General features: G+C 42.7%; 1 protein-coding gene across 1 annotated transcript; it reads right to left on the reverse strand.

Annotated features, from left to right (window-relative positions):
- Positions 1-4,369: 4,369 nt before the first annotated feature.
- SEC11A (SEC11 homolog A, signal peptidase complex subunit) lies at positions 4,370-17,380 on the reverse strand. Its single transcript, XM_072147698.1, has 6 exons — positions 17,226-17,380; positions 15,998-16,107; positions 12,085-12,234; positions 11,456-11,575; positions 5,203-5,260; positions 4,370-4,950 (listed from the first exon to the last, which is right to left on the reverse strand). The coding sequence occupies exons 1-6, from the start codon at positions 17,295-17,297 to the stop codon at positions 4,900-4,902; spliced, it is 561 nt and encodes a 186-aa protein (XP_072003799.1). The 5' UTR covers positions 17,298-17,380; the 3' UTR covers positions 4,370-4,899.

The raw sequence follows: 17,380 nt of genomic DNA on the forward strand, positions 1-17,380 counted from the left end.
TGTACTGGGGTTTGTCAGTTTTAGGAAAGTTTAATATGGTCACCCATATTATACTTACCCAGTTAAGCTTTCCTTGGAGCTGCTGGGAGGTTAGGGTGTGGTTGGTGCCAGCAATCAGAATTCGGGACTTCATGTTTGGAAGCCAGAAGAGATGGAACCTGAAGATGGGAAGTTATTACTGGGTGCAGGTCAAGGACATCCCCACACCCTTCCAAGAACTCTGTCTGCCGGAAACCAGCATGATACAGAAAGTCCAGAATTCTACTGGCCGGAATCAATGCCTCCAAGAAATGTTTAAGGCAAGTAAAATATGGGTGAGCTTATTAGGGGTAATCCACGTACCCTGTTAAACTTTCCTAAAAAGGTGGCCAAACCCTCTAATGGTGGCTCAGTGGTTTCCAGGTTTGCCACACGTTATAATTACTCACTTCTACCTTTTAGCTGGCAGCCTAGTGCTAAATGATCTGTGACCCAGTGGTTTTTAGGACAGCAGCAAAAGAGATACATTAGTAAATAGAACATCCCATATTTGTTTCTTAACAGATGCCTTTATGAATTGCAGATTAAAAAGAAAAAACGAATGTAAAGTAAATGCAGAAAAAAAAGTAATCTATTTACGCAATCAAGAAAACGTAAAACTAACTTTTTAGATGAATGTGTAAAAAAAGAATTAAGCTGCTGATGTGTCTGACATTAAGATGTACTTTTCCTAACGGGTTTGGATATAATTTTTGTGCATAATTAGCATGAATAATTTATTTCATTTAAATATTCTTTCCTGCTTTGAAGAGCAGTGATGAACTTTAAAATGTAAAAAAATAAATACATTCAACAAAACACTCAATACACAAAACTTGTACAAGATACAAAGGATTTATAAAGTCATAAATACAGAGCCAGATAGCGCTGGACGATAGAAACTGAAGTCACAAAAGCAGTTATGAAAATGATTATTATTTCTCTTAATAAGTGGTATTGGCTGCTTAATAAAAACCAAAATAACTCATACTTAAGTCCTCAACCCCGATAGGATCAGTGAAGTCTGAAATTCACATTTGTCTGCATGAGCCCTAATGTCCTCATTTGCAGGTACATTCTGTCAATGCATCAACATGTGCTAGCCATTGTTTGAACAGCTAGTACCCATCCCCATTCACTTACACAGCCCTGTGCATGAGCAGACTGCACAAGATTCAAATGATAGAGCAGGTCCTATTCCTGCTCATCTTTTCAATGGTCGCATGTGTGTGAGCAGCACTCACCTTTGTTTGCATCCCATAATATTGTACTCGCATCGAGTACAGGTAGCCTAAGGCTTCATTCACATGGTATGGTGGAAAAGTGAGAGGGAGCACCCTTAATTCACCCTTCCCCTCTACATTGAAAGCCATGCGGCCGCACCGTGGATCAGGCAGAGTAAAGGACACATCCTATATCTGGCAGCGTGGCCGCCTGGCTCGGTCACTGTGCGGCAAGGTACCATGCGCTTCCCCGCTGCAACCGGTTGCCATAAACTTGTACTGTGGTCACAGTTCTGTCTATGTGAATGTGGCCTCAGGCTGTATCGAGTGTGTGCTATTGACGTGACATCCCAACTGAGCCTCTGTTTACCAACAAAGCCTGGCAATGAAAGTTCAGCACTAGCGAGACCTTGAAGCTGTAGCGCAGATAAGCGAGTGCGGAGCTATAGTTTTGCACAATCCGCAGTTCATTGTTATAAAAGTGTCAAATCATTGCCACAGTTTAGAAAGCAAACACTATAGAATGGAAAATGGGTTGTGGTGGAGAAGTATGAAGGACTGGCTCCTAATAAAACACAATTCTCTATTTACAAAGGAATGCTCTTTAATAAAGTTGGACATTTACATTTATGTGCATGTTGGAAAGTTCTCATTGAAAATAAGGAATATTTAGTTATTACGACTGAAAGAACAAATGGATCCATAGCTGTAGAAAAGAAAAGGAACACAATTGGAAAGCAGCAAAAGGATTATAAAGACTTTTTCCCAGCATAAGTCATGTTCATACATATCACTTGTGTGGCCTGCAACCTTTCCCCATTTCAGTCCCACATAAAAGATGTTCTACATGGAGGTAAACCTTTGAATTCACACACAATGCTCCCCCATGACATACTGACCCTTTGGATAAAGATCTTTAAGATCCTCGTATGTTTTTATTCCCTTTGCTGTAAGAGAATGCTCCCACCTGCCAGTAAGTCTATGTACAGGGTCAGTGTACATGCTGGGAGATTTCCTGACGTATACACCGAACATGTGCCAAAAATGTGATCTGAATGCAGCTAAAGACGTACACCCACTTTAGCCAAAGTATGCAGATTGGTATGAACCGTGGGTGAAAATATACAAAGAATGCTACTACTAACAAGCGTTGATGGTAATATTTACACAGCACAAGTATACTGTAAGATTTTTGGACTGATCCCATTAGAGGGTGGTTATTTGGGAACTTCTAACTTCCTTAGTGTGTAACAAGCAGCAAAAGTATGACTGTTTAGATCAAGCCTCTAAAGCCTAATGTGATTTGTAGGCTATGAAAGCTTCAAGAAGTCCAGAAAGTAGAAGGTTCAACAGATGGAAGAAGTTACACCAGTGGAACATTCGATGCCATTCCTAATCTTGCAAGTCTCAGTGTCAGAAGAGGTTTGCATATCATATGGTTAAGACTACCTGCACTGTGTTTTCAGGGACACAACATTGTTTGTGGCCCTTGTGTCATCGGTGTGCGAGATCTGCTCGTGCACTGGTGACAGGAGAAAGATTGCAAACAGAGGCCGGAGTAGGACCTGTTCTCAGTTTTGCAGCTTGGGTAGGGGCCCATAGAAGCACATGGGACCATGTGCTAGCCGTTGAAACAATGGTTAGCACACAATCAAAAGTCAATGTTCATTTGCAGAAGGCCTAAATATACTATATACTACTTTAACATAAATAGTATTTGGCAATGGTAGGGGAAATTCTAAAAACTTTAAAGGGAACCTACCACCACAAATCTACCTATAAAGGTAGATTGGGTGGTAGGTGGATCAATGGGACGTGAGGATAGCCCTTTTAAGGGCTAATCCTCACGTCCCTGCACTTTTTTAATAACTTTAATTTGGTATTTATTCAAATTTACTTATGCGGCTACCGGGGCGTGGAGTAGCCGCATATGAGATTACACGAGGCGGCTACTCCACGCCCCGGTAGCCATTTTACCCCTCCTACTCACCCATCTTCGGCGCGCAGCTCCGCGTAGCTGCGCGCCCTCGTCCGGCGATCCTGCCGTCTGCGCATGCGCAGAAGAGCAGGCCCGCGCCTGTTTCGGAGTTGTGACCGCGCAGGCGCGGGCCTGCTCTTCTGCGCATGCGCAGACGGCAGGATCGCCGGACGAGGGTGCGCAGCTACGCGGAGCTGCGCGCCGAAGATGGGTGAGTAGGAGGGGTAAAATGGCTACCGGGGCGTGGAGTAGCCGCCTCATGTAATCTCATATGCGGCTACTCCACGCCCCGGTAGCCGCATAAGTAAATTTGAATAAATACCACATTAAAGTTATTAAAAAAAGTGCAGGGACGTGAGGATTAGCCCTTAAAGGGCTATCCTCACGTCCAATTGACCCACCTACCACCCAATCTACCTTTATAGGTAGATTTGTGGTGGTAGGTGCCCTTTAAAGAATGCTTAAACCTAAAATACAAATTTTGATATAAAAAATAACATCAAAAGCATTTACAAATATGCAGAAAGCAGGAAGGATGATGACATGGAGATGATGTCTGCATGCTTTATCACTTCGGAATAAGACAGTAGTCATCCTCTCCATAAAACATGTACTGTACTACAGAATGAACGCTGCTACATATCAGCTATTAAACTGCAAGCAAGCTGAATAAAAGGATAATTTGCACATTGTATGTATTTATGATCTCAACGATCTTATATTCAGTGCATAATAAAGGGGTGATGCTGGGCTAGAATAAAGATTCTGCTTTTTACCCCTACAAGAAATAGCTTCATCTTAGGTGGTGTCCAACAATGAAGCTTATACACAATCATTTAGTTGTCCAAGGCCAGTACCTATTTTTAAAGGGGGGAAATCATATAACAGGAGCACAATATTTTCCATTTTGGACCATGATCAAGACTGAACAGGCCTCCTTTGTGCCCATGATTGTTAAATCTTCCCATAGTTTTAGGCCCAGAGACCACAATGGGGGAAGAAATGTTTTAAACTGCATGGTGTGTGGCCCAACTTTTTTTTTATCTACTATGTTCTTCTATTTTATCATAATGAAACTGTCCGTAGGAGAAAATAAAAAAAAAAAAGATTTTCACATTACACTGTGTTACAAATTGTACAGACCCAAACACTACATCAAGACCATCAACTTTATAGGGTTATTGTTGCAATGAGGTAAAAAACCCCCCAAAAAACAGCACATAAATTGTCACATTTTGCTGATGGCAAGACAATAAGCGAGAAGTGGAGTCTTACAGTCAGTAAAATGTCATTTAGCGGTATTCATGATGATGAGACTATTCAGGGCTGATTACTGCACATACACCAATTCTTAGGCACTTCTGAAGAAAATGTTGAGAGGCTTCACAATTGAAACAATAAAGGACTTTGGTTTGAAATAAAAGAAAAAAAAAATAGTATAGCAGAAGCTCATGATCGGCCCACCACAGGTCACGGAGGTAGAGAAGCTGTGGCAGAGATCGGGCCCATACTTAACACTTAACAAAAAAAAGTGAACACGTAAAATGTATGTAGAAAAAAGAAATACTGGTTTCAAATGTAAAACTTTACACGGCTAGATGAGGTCTGTCCTTGGTTGGATAGGTTACAGCTGGCTAACCACACTGAATCTGTAACAGATTATCCACAAAGTCCAGTGTGTTATTCTCGATGGACAAGAACAAACAGTCCCAGCAGAAACAAGACAGCATACTGTAGGAAAAGAAAGAAACCGAAGGGTCAAAATAAGTGAAAAACAATATCAGGAACAGGTTGCAGTGGTAACATGGCTAAGACATTGATTGGTTGAGTTGCATTTACCCCCCATTTTAATGAGTTCTTCGGAGCTTGTATGACAGTACCTCCAGTAATTGCGATTACTTACCCTTCCATGCCACCTACACACCTAGTGGTGTATGATTAATGTGCTGTGTAAAAGATAATTTAAGAATCTCAACAGCTCACCTTAAACTTGGGATAGTCGTTCATTAGGATTGTAACAATTCCAATGTAAGGTACAAATCTGAAAAGAAACAAATCAATCAGCATAAAATAACTCGACTAAAAAAAAATTACAAAAACAAAACCACTTTGGGTCCATATTCTAAGGAAGTGAACAAGTTCCCCAATGCAAGGTCATACTGTTACTCTGAGAACATGGTTAAAACAATGTGAGCATCATACAGAGCAGTGGTGCAAAACCTTTTTCGGCCCAGGGGCCGCATTGTCATGCCGCTACCCTTCAGGGGGCCACACCATTAACCAAAACCCTAGATGCGCCAAAAACCATATTACCGATTAAATACCCCCCAGAAACCACTACAGCTTAATACTGCAGTTGTATAATAAGTAACTTAAACCTCAGAGCAGACTACAATAGAGAGCACAAACAAGACGATATTAATGATGGTGGAAATTGTCTGAACCCACACAGCAGGTAATAATCGTGAATAATTGGCCGCACGCAGGGGGCTCAGTACGTTACTGTGCCCTGTCTGCAACCAACCAGGTATTCATACTTATTATCTGCTGCACATGGCCGATTCTAGCCTTTTTGCTGTCTGAGGTGAAAAGAATATAACTACTACAACGCTGCCCACAGTTCCCGTCCCTTGACCTCCCTGCCGCCCACAGTTCCCGTCCCTTGACCTCCCTGCCGCCCACAGTTCCCGTCCCTTGACCTCCCTGCCGCCCACAGTTCCCGTCCCTTGACCTCCCTGCCGCCCACAGTTCCCGTCCCTTGACCTCCCTGCCGCCCACAGTTCCCGTCCCTTGACCTCCCTGCCGCCCACAGTTCCCGTCCCTTGACCTCCCTGCCGCCCACAGTTCCCGTCCCTTGACCTCCCTGCCGCCCACAGTTCCCGTCCCTTGACCTCCCTGCCGCCCACAGTTCCCGCCCCTTGACCTCCCTGCCGCCCACAGTTCCCGCCCCTTGACCTCCCTGCCGCCCACAGTTCCCGTCCCTTGACCTCCCTGCCGCCCACAGTTCCCGTCCCTTGACCTCCCTGCCGCCCACAGTTCCCGTCCCTTGACCTCCCTGCCGCCCACAGTTCCCGTCCCTTGACCTCCCTGCCGCCCACAGTTCCCGTCCCTTGACCTCCCTGCCGCCCACAGTTCCCGTCCCTTGACCTCCCTGCCGCCCACAGTTCCCGTCCCTTGACCTCCCTGCCGCCCACAGTTCCCGTCCCTTGACCTCCCTGCCGCCCACAGTTCCCGTCCCTTGACCTCCCTGCCGCCCACAGTTCCCGTCCCTTGACCTCCCTGCCGCCCACAGTTCCCGTCCCTTGACCTCCCTGCCGCCCACAGTTCCCGTCCCTTGACCTCCCTGCCGCCCACAGTTCCCGTCCCTTGACCTCCCTGCCGCCCACAGTTCCCGTCCCTTGACCTCCCTGCCGCCCACAGTTCCCGTCCCTTGACCTCCCTGCCGCCCACAGTTCCCGTCCCTTGACCTCCCTGCCGCCCACAGTTCCCGTCCCTTGACCTCCCTGCCGCCCACAGTTCCCGTCCCTTGACCTCCCTGCCGCCCACAGTTCCAGTCCCTTGACCTCCCTGCCGCCCACAGTTCCAGTCCCTTGACCTCCCTGCCGCCCACAGTTCCAGTCCCTTGACCTCCCTGCCGCCCACAGTTCCAGTCCCTTCCCTCCCTGCCGCCCACAGTTCCAGTCCCTTCCCTCCCTGCCGCCCACAGTTCTAGTCCCTTCCCTCCCTGCTGCCCACAGTTCTAGTCCCTTCCCTCCCTGCTGCCCACAGTTCTAGTGCCTTCCCTCCCTGCTGCCCACAGTCACCCCTAGATAGTTTCTCCTCACGGAGTTTGAGCAGCTTCGACTCATAGGAGGCTGTATAAAGGAGAAGACGGAGGGTCATGCGATGCGTGCTACGGGTTGTGCACTCCTGAAATAGGGGGGGGGAAGATGAATTTTAGATTTTAATTTATGTACAAGAACCAGATCCTGTATCGGCCAATTGGCTTTTTCGGTCAGCGTCTGGATTCACAAATTGGACATCTACCAACTTCAACGTGATTGGGAATAGAAGCAATCACTGGAAACAGAGGAGCTGGGAAAAGGCAAGTTAACATTATGTTCCCACTCCGTGCAGAAAAGGGGCAGCTTTTCATATTGCATAGGACCCCTTTAAAGTGGCATTCTGGCAGTACCACTAGGATAGGCTAATCAGAGGGGTCTGAACATAACAACCTCCATCACTCATAACAAAGATTTTGGGGCTGTGTTGCAGTATGTGAATGGAAAAATGGAACCTGGATGACCTTGGTGCTGTTCAGATAATAGGAGAAGGAGCCACAATGGTTCAGACCACCACAGCCCCTTTATACTAGCAATCTATTGCGTCTCAAACCCCCACATTAAAGGGGTGGTCCTGGATTATGTATGTTTTAGTATAGAAACAGAACCCAACAGTGATGACAGCTTATAACTAATGTAAAGCAAGAAATGGCATTAAGCATTATTTACAAGCTATACCCATATGTATGTCCATAAGGATTAAGATATTGCTTATCCAGTATGTCACATGTACTAAGGGTTAAATGTAAGCCAGGCTGCAGACTTCACACTAGATATATACCAAAGAGAGATAACCCAGTACCTCATGTACACCTCCTATTACTAACAAAAGACATGCAATACCAATGGAAGTATATAGGATACCCAAGTAACTAGATAGGAAATATACTACACCCTGGTGGGTAACATTATTGGTTACAGCCCAATTGTGTATACTGTAGTTTGTGTGGCACCTTTGATGTATTTAACATGTATTGCATTACTTTAGACCACTGCCACACCTTTTGTGGTTTTTATGTGTGTTTTTAACCGTATGTTTTTTTGATGGCCGATTAAATAAAGTTGTATATTGGATTTATGGATTGAGTATGCAATTTCATACTAGATACTTCTTCAAGAATACGGAAGATGTGAGGAATAACATCCATCAAGGCCAGGGAAGCATTATAGAAGAATACTAAAATATGACAATACATCCTGAGCTGCCGGCAGGACCCGGGGGATCGGCGAGTGCTTTGTATTCAGGCGTTCGCCTCAGCAGATGATGCAAGTAGGAAACATTCTGCTGTTTATGTGAGAATTATTCATGGCGTGTTAATGATGTGAGTCAGTGACAGTGACCTATGGATGTATCATTGCAGAAGTGCTAAGAATTCTCCATTTACCTCAATATATATAGCACGTATCTCTTACACATTGAAGAAACTCAACGTAACAGACTATTGGGTTAACATTGGGGGGTTAAGAGGTAACTAGTCAACTGGATTGATATTACACTAATCTCCTTCTGAACAGGCTTAGTCCATGGGGGAGATTTATCATTAGACAGGCTCCTTGGGACAGTGATAGGACTTTGAATCTCTGCTGCTCTTCAGATGCATTAAAGTGGCTTTGGCCCTTTAATAAATGTTCTCTGCTCTATATGGGTCTGATTTTTCTTTCAAAAAGTTGCAGCACATACACCAGCAGGGGGCTGGAGTGACTTTTGCTAGTCATGAATCTGGCTATGCACTAGCAGTAGTTTTATGTTATGCTAGTATAGTGAAGTGGGGGGAATAGTCCTGTGCGACTTGAGCAACGAAAATTTGCAAATACCCTCTATGAAACTTTTATACGCCAAAAAACCCCAAACCAAAGATAAAATTCCACCCATAAGTCTGTATCTCACTTCATATGAGTTTGCATCAATGACGCACACTGAAGTCATTTAGAGGTATTCTAAAATGTTTAGAGCATATCTGGTAGAACCTTCTATAAAAAGAAGCACAATGATATTTACCACTGAGGCCAGTATCCGGCCAGTAAGCAAGATCCTCCTGAATAATATACATATAACCCATGTTACCCACAGTACATGGAAATCTCCCTGCATTGCATCTATAGCAATCACTACAAACATACCCCCGGCAAAAGATCTTTATTAAGTGACCCCTGCATATGAGTTTTTGTAATTGAGGGCAGATCCCCTACTATTTACAGGATAAGTAGTTATTACATTGTCACTTTCAAGCAGAGCAATTTCAGAAAGATAGAAATCAAAGAAAACATGAAAGCATGCTAGAGAAACTACCAAACATTTATCACATTGGGGAAATTTACCATAATCAGTATCTTCTATGGGGAGCTTAAAGGGGTATTCTCACCTCACTAAGTTTAATCAATCCCTAACAAAAAAAAATTTCTACAGATTTGTTTTTTTTTTCTTTGTTAAACCTACCTACATGCCCATAATATACTGTAAATGGGGCTTACCTGTCCCCTAGCAACAGTCCTGAGTTGATATTAGATACAGCCACCTCGCTCGCTAGAACAGGACGGCTGCCGGGCATGCACAGTAGCACGCCGGCACTGCTAAGTCCTCTTCATGTAAAAGCAGCAGTGAAGCTACTGCTCATGCCCAGCAGCCGCCCTGTTCTAGCGAGCGAGGTGGCCGGCATATGTAAACTGTGCATGTGCTAGATATGCGTGTTCACATTTTCCTGGTGGGTTCGGAGGCCGGGAAGCCTCTTTCCAGGCACCTGCACGGCGCAGCAGTGGCCATATCTTCTGTCAACACATGGCGTTACTAGGGCGCAGGTAAGCCCCATTTACAGTACATTATGGGCATGTAGGTAGGTTTTTGTAAAATCTGTTTCCCTCAGTATGTGATGATTTTCAAAGACAACTTATTAACTATTTTCTGTGATTAATTTTACATCAGTTTTATTTTTAGTCTGACGTTTTTTTCCCCCTTCACATTTGTGGATCATTGATGAAAAGTTGCAATTCCTGGGGTATGATAGGTTACTCTTAGTGTGCGGTCTCAAGTTGTGTTTTCATTGCGTTTGGAAACACATTACAAAAGCTGGGTAGAGTCAATTTGCCCAAATTACATTACTGTTAACATTTGCGTTTCCAAACGCAATGTAAACGTGTTGTCAACTGCTGTGGTAATGAATTTGCATTTTGTAAACGGAAATGTTAACAGTAATGTAATTAGGCAAATCTCCTCTCCTAATCCCTAAGAATTTTTTCCCTAATCCCTAAATACCTCCTAACCTGATTTACACTTTAATATGGTATTTTTCAGAAGGGGCTACTGGGGCATATTTATTCATAACATATTTTGTTAAATGGTTATTCAATTTTACTACTTAAAAAAACTTTAATGACAAAAAAACCCTATCTTTTTCACATTTGTAGTCATTTATTGGCTACAAAGAAGAAAAAAAATGCAGTTAAAAAAAAAAAAATCCTATAAGTTAAAGTCTCACATTAACTTAAACACTGGAAAAAAAGTAAAAAAAGTAAAAAGTTTTGGATATATAACGCGTTTTTAAAGTCCCCCTGTGGACCCTTCAAAAATCATCATCTTTTATAACTCTACATTGTAATGTTCCCGTTATTCCTAGAAGAAATGTACCCAGTACAACTGTCAATTAATTTAAAGGAAATCTGTTACCACAATTTCACAAATGCAGCTAGTGACAGGTTCCCATAGAGACCTATTTACAAAAACCCTTCTTTCAGCCAAAACCCATTTCTCTCACATCCCCATAAAATCAACTTTATGTAGTTATATTACCAGCTATCGGTATACATCCCGTATGTCCCCTCTCTATTCAGCACTTCATGTCATGTGACCAGGGTGATCTCATCCAGACTCCTTTTCCCCCTAAGATTTGCCATATGTACCCTATGTACATATCAGATCACATAATATCACAGCATGTCTCCATGGACTTCTAGTTCTCATTCTTCATGGAGGCATGCTGTGATGTCATGTGATCAGATACAAACACGGGGTAGATATGGCATATTTTAGGGGAAAGGACAAAAGATGACATCACCCTGGTCTCATGAAATGAATGTAAAATGACATCAATTAAAAAATGTGACATTATTTGAGCTTCATATGTCTGTAGTTATTGGCAGACAGTCCATTAGTACTAGTTCCATACAGCAGGATTTCAATCAGGAAAAAGGAGGAAAGGCAGTGCCTGAGATTTAGAGAGACACAGAGCTGTCAGTCAAAGTAAGGGGTCTAGATTCACTGGCAGCCCAGGAGCAAAGAATATATCCAGAATAGGTGTATTTCACACCAGACCCAGGTCTATTGTCACTCGCCGAGATAAACTCATGCTGGGCTACTTAAGATGGAGAGGTGCTTCCTGATACTAGGATATTGCATTCAATAGTTGTAGAAAGTCACTTACCCTCTTGCTCTCCCAACAACATCCTTCTTTTCCAGCCAGTTCTGGCCCTGCTTGTAAAGTCCCCGATCATCCACAGCATTGTTATCTCCCTTGGTTAAAAATTTGATGTCTCCATTTTCTCTAAAATTAAGAAGTAAAGATTTTAAGATTTTATACATTTTTCATTTTACAATTTTTAAAAAAGAATTTTATAATAAATTATTAATTGGTCCCCGTCGCTGTAGGGCTCAAAATAATCAACCTACCAGTATGTTCTAGAGAGTGGGAGGAACCGGAGGAAAACCACACAAATACGGAGAGATCCATTTAGTATAGATACAGATATGCAGACAATTAACTTTCTGTTGCTGTTGTACACAACATGTGACCCTGACTTAGGGTTAATCTGCATATACCGGTTCCATTTAACTTGCAATTGATCCCTTTAATACGCCAGGATCAACACCCTGGTTGGCATAAAAACTTATTGAAGCCCAAGACAACTGTTGGGGTGGCTATAGGATGCCAGAGTAACTTTAACATTTGGCGTTTCATTTTCGCTATAAAAAGGTAAATGGGCAACATTAAAAACATCTGTATCTCACATACAACAAATATTAAAATATTGAAAACCAATGCGTAGAACTCACTTTTCATGAATTTTCAGGACACGATGCACAATTGGTATCTCCCTTCCTTCTATTCTGAAGACCACAATTTCACCAACTCTGATGGGATCATCAACACGGTTGGTCAAAAAGAGCAGATCCCCCCGATGAAAAGCTGGTTCCATGCTGCCACTGCGAGTGTAAGAGAAAAGGTGAGAAGAAGCTTAACCAGTTTGTAATCTAACATGTAATGCTTTATTTGTTTACAACATTTGAGCACTTTCATTTAGCAAAGCAATTTCAAGATTGTTGTTTTGTGGACAAATTGGGGCTCATCTACTAAGGGGCCTGAATTGACCCGGGTTTTTGGCGCACGTGATCAGATTGTGTCGCATCAGCGCCAGCTTGCGTGTGACGGAAAACGGGGGGGAGGGAGGAGGGGCCTGGCTGTCAGAAAATCGTTTCGGAAAAACCGCGGTATTTAAAAAAAACAAAAAACAAATTGTGCCGCAAGATCAGCACTTACATACACCGAGGAGGAGAAGAAGGCAAACTCCGGCGGATCTCGGCGCAGCAGCGCACGGACCTTAGTGAATCCGGCAGAACTGAATCCTCGTCGGAGAACGCACCGCTGGTTCGCAATTGGTCCGGGTAAATAAATGTGCCCCATTGAACTTCATGTCGGTGGCAAATTCGGATTGATACGTTTTACATTTATTACTAAAAAGAAACAAAAAAGTTTATACCTGTGAAAGATATACCTCACAACATAACATATAAACTGCCTGGATATTATAGAAAACTTTGTCTTGATATTTTACAAAGCCACCATACTGGCTATAGGATCTTATCAAGTCATTATATGACAAAAAGGACAATATTTTGGTGTAATAGGCCATAGCTGGCTATATATATATATTTGTTTGGAAGCCTAAATATGTTTTTATTAAGTGGCAATGTTATAGGTAGACTGACCTATAACTGACCTGGACATTTAGGAACCAATGACAGTCATGAAGGGGTTAAGTAAATCTCTACAGTGTAATTTGGAAATCCCCCTGTACTGCCTTACAAGAGGGATTATGGCATAACAAGGGAGACATTGAAGAATCTCAAGAACCTATTACTTCTAGAACCTATGTAGAACATTTTGTTAGGGAATACTTGGTATGTGTAGGAAACACGCCACGTCTTGCCCTTATTCGCTGAAAAAATGTTAGTCAAAAAGTCAGTGCTATAACAGCAAAGAATACTTGGATATAGAAAGCAGCATCGATACCAAGTTAAATGTAAAAAAAAAACTTTTTCCCTTCCAAAGGTAAAGAACAAAAAAAAAAAAAAAAATTAAAAATGAAAATAAGTCACCTTCCAATATAAGTGGAACCAAATTCCACACACATCTATAAGTGACAGCGTTTAACACATTGGTTTTAGGATATAGGTACGGTCATTCTCATCCTATGACAGAGCTGTAGACTATTTACTTTCCCTATCCGTGCTTAAGGAAAAATACATAAAACCTTTCGCTAGCCCTTTACAAGAACCTTTCCCGATTGCTCTTCAAGGCGGAACAAGGCGTCACCCGAATACATACTTCTTGATATTTACACAAACATGGCATAAAGACCAGTACAACACATCCGAGTGACCTTTAAAGGTAATCTCCACTAATTTGAGAGGAGATGTCAGGTTCACCTAGTATTTGCTTTATTAAGCCATCAATCACAATAAATATATTTACACGGCAGACAGCGGAAATAGAAAGAAAGAAATGGGCAATTGTGATAAGAAAAGGGTAAGGCGATTAGCAGAGAAACTCCAGGACAGGACTGGCTGATCTTACAGCAGGGAAAATATTGTTATCTCGGAAATTTGCATAATTCCGATTAGCTGCCAGTTGATGAGGCAAAAATTCCTATATTAATAAAAACTAGGGTTATTAACTTGAGAAGTACAGGGATAATTCCGGAGCACTTCTGTTCTAAATATTTCCTATTTAACAATGGTCTGGTCTTGAGGACACAAGCCACTGCTGAAGCACCTCTAGTCTGCTAGCCTGCAAACCAATATTAACCCCTTACTAGTCAAAGGTAGATTATTATGTTAAAGTTCCTTTAACTTAATTTTAACATTACCACGAAAATCCATTATAATAAACCAGGGCCACTTACCCTATATACTAGAGCATAAGCCAAGCTCCCTAATTTTACCACAAAAAAAAAAAAAAAAAAGGAGAAAACCTATTGACTCGAGTACAAGCCTAGGGTAGGAAATGCAGCGCCCCCGCCCCCCCGGGTACACAGCCTGCAGACCCCGGCCCCCCCCCCCCCCGGGATACACAGCCTGCAGACCGCCCCCCCCCCCCGGGTACACAGCCTCCGGGTACACAGCCTGCAGCCCCCGCCCCCCCGGGTACACAGCCTGCAGCCTTGACTTGTAATACAAAATGGGTGACAAAATGTGTAACTTGTAAACAAAGCCAACCAATAGAGGACCCTGCAAAAGAACCCTCTCCCCCAAAGTACAGATGTAAAGAGCACATACAAAACACTGATGACCATTTTCAAGGCTGTCAGGGAGTGCCATGTTATGGCCATTGCAGATATCTATTCCTCCTGGAATGCTGGACAATGTGACTGCATTTTCCATAGCACGATGGCCAGTGGTTGGGATTAATCATTTTGTTTTTGGATGTGCCTTTTTTGTAGGGTTGATACCCTCTGCACTTGTTATGTGTTTGAGGCTTATTGTATGTTGAGGTATAAATAAAATGATGATTTGATAATTTTATAGAATTGCATGTGTGGAATATTTGATACTGTTTGCACTTGCACTTTACTGTGACAATTGTTTGTCATCCTACCTCCACGATTCTGATATGTGGGCATGGGTATTAGTTTATACAAATAGAATACATTTTTACACTGTGCTTGTGTATGTCACACTGTCCATGGTTTTTGTCCGTTTATATGGGTATTTTTATGCTATTTGGTGTCTCTAATTGCTAATAATAAATATTGATCTTTAAAATACAGGCAGTCCCTACTTAAAGGAAACCTACCAGTTAGAATGGTAGGGGTAAGCTGTAAGTACCGAGCACCAGCTCAGGGTGAGCTGGTGGCGGTACTTACTTTCGTTAGTGTTATAAACCGCGGTATCGCGGTTTTAACACTTTTTAAACTTTAGAGCAGAAGGGGCTTCAGCGCTGCACGCGACCCTGCGCGCGCAACATCTGTTATTTCCTATGTAGGCGCACGTACGATCGTGCGCACGCAGCGCCGAAGCCTCTTCTGCTCTAAAGTTTAAAAAGTGTTAAAACCGCGATACCGCGGTTTATAACACTAACGAAAGTAAGTACCGGCACCAGCTCACCCTGAGCTGGTGCTCGGTACTTACAGCTTACCCCTGCCATTCTAACTGGTAGGTTTCCTTTAAGGACTCCCGACTTACAGATGACCCCTAGTTAAAGACAGACCCCTCTGCCACCTGTGACCTCTGGTGAAGCTCTCTGGATGCTTTACTATAGTCCCAGACTACAATGATCAGCTGTAAGGTGTCTGTAATGAAGCTTTATGGATAATCCTTAGTCCCATTACAGCAAAGAATTTTGAAACTCCGATTGTCACTGTGTCAAAAAGTTTTTTTGTCTGGAACTACCATTATAAAATATACAGTTTCGACTTACGGAACCTATCTTGTATGTAACCCGGGGACTGCCTGTAATGGTATTTAGTGTAAATTGATAGTAGATTTCTATAGGAGTTGTTATTCATAGGTTATATGTTTGGCTTGTGCATAGCCTTCTGATGAATTTTTGATACTTGATAGGATTATTGTATAATTTTTTGGTTTATAACTATTCCTCCCAGTCGATACACCTAATAGATGTGAAGGGAGCTTCACCCATCTCTGAAATACATACTCTGAAAAGTAAGATGGGATCCGCTGTACATACCTTAGGACAACAACTATTGGACTCTCACTGCCAGTTAGCACCATAAGGCCTTTCCATATCATCAGTGCTGAGGAGACAATCATACCAAAGTTTAACACTTGGTAATACAGCTAGAAGATAAAAACAAAACATTTGTTTAAAAACAACAAAACAAAATGGAAACTGAAAAATAGAAGCAAACAACCCAAAATAAATATTACATTATCTGTTACAGCACAAATGATGGCGCTAGATAAAGATTACTGTTATTAAACAGTGGCCACCAAACTAGGAGACGTCAAGTCTATTGTCACCAGACAAGCCTTTCGTGGTGGTAATGGTGTTACAGTGTGGGCAAAAGTGACTAGTCAATACCAAACTCTCCTACAAATTAGTAATGGATAAGAGACTAGCCCATGCAACTTAAATTATACCACAAAATCCAGTCATCCAGGTCTATATTCATCCTCATGGACAACACTGTACCGCAGAAGCTCCATGACCTGAGGGCTTCCCTTCGAGAACAGTGTAATGTCGCCTCAGCAGACAAGGAGTTGACTTGTCATCTGCAAACGATGCTCAAAGGCTGCGTTCACACATTGCATTTTGCTTGAGATAATGCATGTGTTTTCAAATGCATCACTACAGCTGAGAAGAGATCTGCCTAATTACATTGATGTCAACATTGCATTTACAAAACGCATGCATTAACATAGCGTTAATAAAAGCATGTGTTAACATCTGTGTTTGGTAAACGCAACATTGACAGCAATGTAATTAGGCAAAGCTCCTCTTCTCAGCTGCTCTAATATGTCTGAAATCGCAACCGTGGAAGGTGTGAATGCAGCCAAAGCCACATGACAAGTTATTGAGACACTGACATTTTTGTGGGGTTATACTTGGCTTCTGTTTCTAGTTCTATAAATATTAGATATATATTTAGGTATAAAACCATTATCTAAAGTTTACTGAAATTAAAGAGGAACTATGAAAAATACTGTGTGTACAGGGCCCTATAATTTACATAGGAGATGACAAGTGAGAGCAGGGAGTTCGGTGCACGTCACCGCACACAGCAGAGAGTGGCTAGCCCGGTCCTTGGCTCCATGCTCTACACCCCCGGTACGGCCTTAGCACAGATGTAGTATCCGCCACCGACTTGTACATCGACTCTGATACCTCTCATAAAGGTAGCCCCTCCGGGTCAGCTGCCATTGTGTCTCCCTACAGCACTGCCGGCTCTCCTCACCTGTCTCTTGTTCATCCGCCGCACATCATCGAGAAAGTCCATTGACAGCATGATGCGCCCTGTAACCAGCATCAACCGGAGACCCAGCAACTCCGGAAGTTATGTGGTGTGAAGGCAGTACACAGCACTTCCGGTGCTCGGCGGAAATAGCTGAG

This window comes from Engystomops pustulosus, chromosome 4 (assembly GCF_040894005.1).
Source record: "Engystomops pustulosus chromosome 4, aEngPut4.maternal, whole genome shotgun sequence".
In the NCBI taxonomy this organism is placed as follows: domain Eukaryota; kingdom Metazoa; phylum Chordata; class Amphibia; order Anura; family Leptodactylidae; genus Engystomops; species Engystomops pustulosus.

What these genes read in the sequence shown, in the direction of transcription:
- SEC11A (XM_072147698.1), bottom strand. Translation starts at nt 17,297, where the DNA reads ATGCTGGTTACAGGGCGCATCATGCTGTCAATGGACTTTCTCGATGAT. An exon ending in GTTGTTGGGAGAGCAAGAGG is followed by an intron (nt 5,261 to 11,455) that starts GTAAGTGACTTT and finishes GTTTCTTTTCAG; the next exon opens with ATTTGTACCTTACATTGGAA. An exon ending in ACGACTATCCCAAGTTTAAG is followed by an intron (nt 4,951 to 5,202) that starts GTGAGCTGTTGA and finishes CTTTTCCTACAG; the next exon opens with TATGCTGTCTTGTTTCTGCT.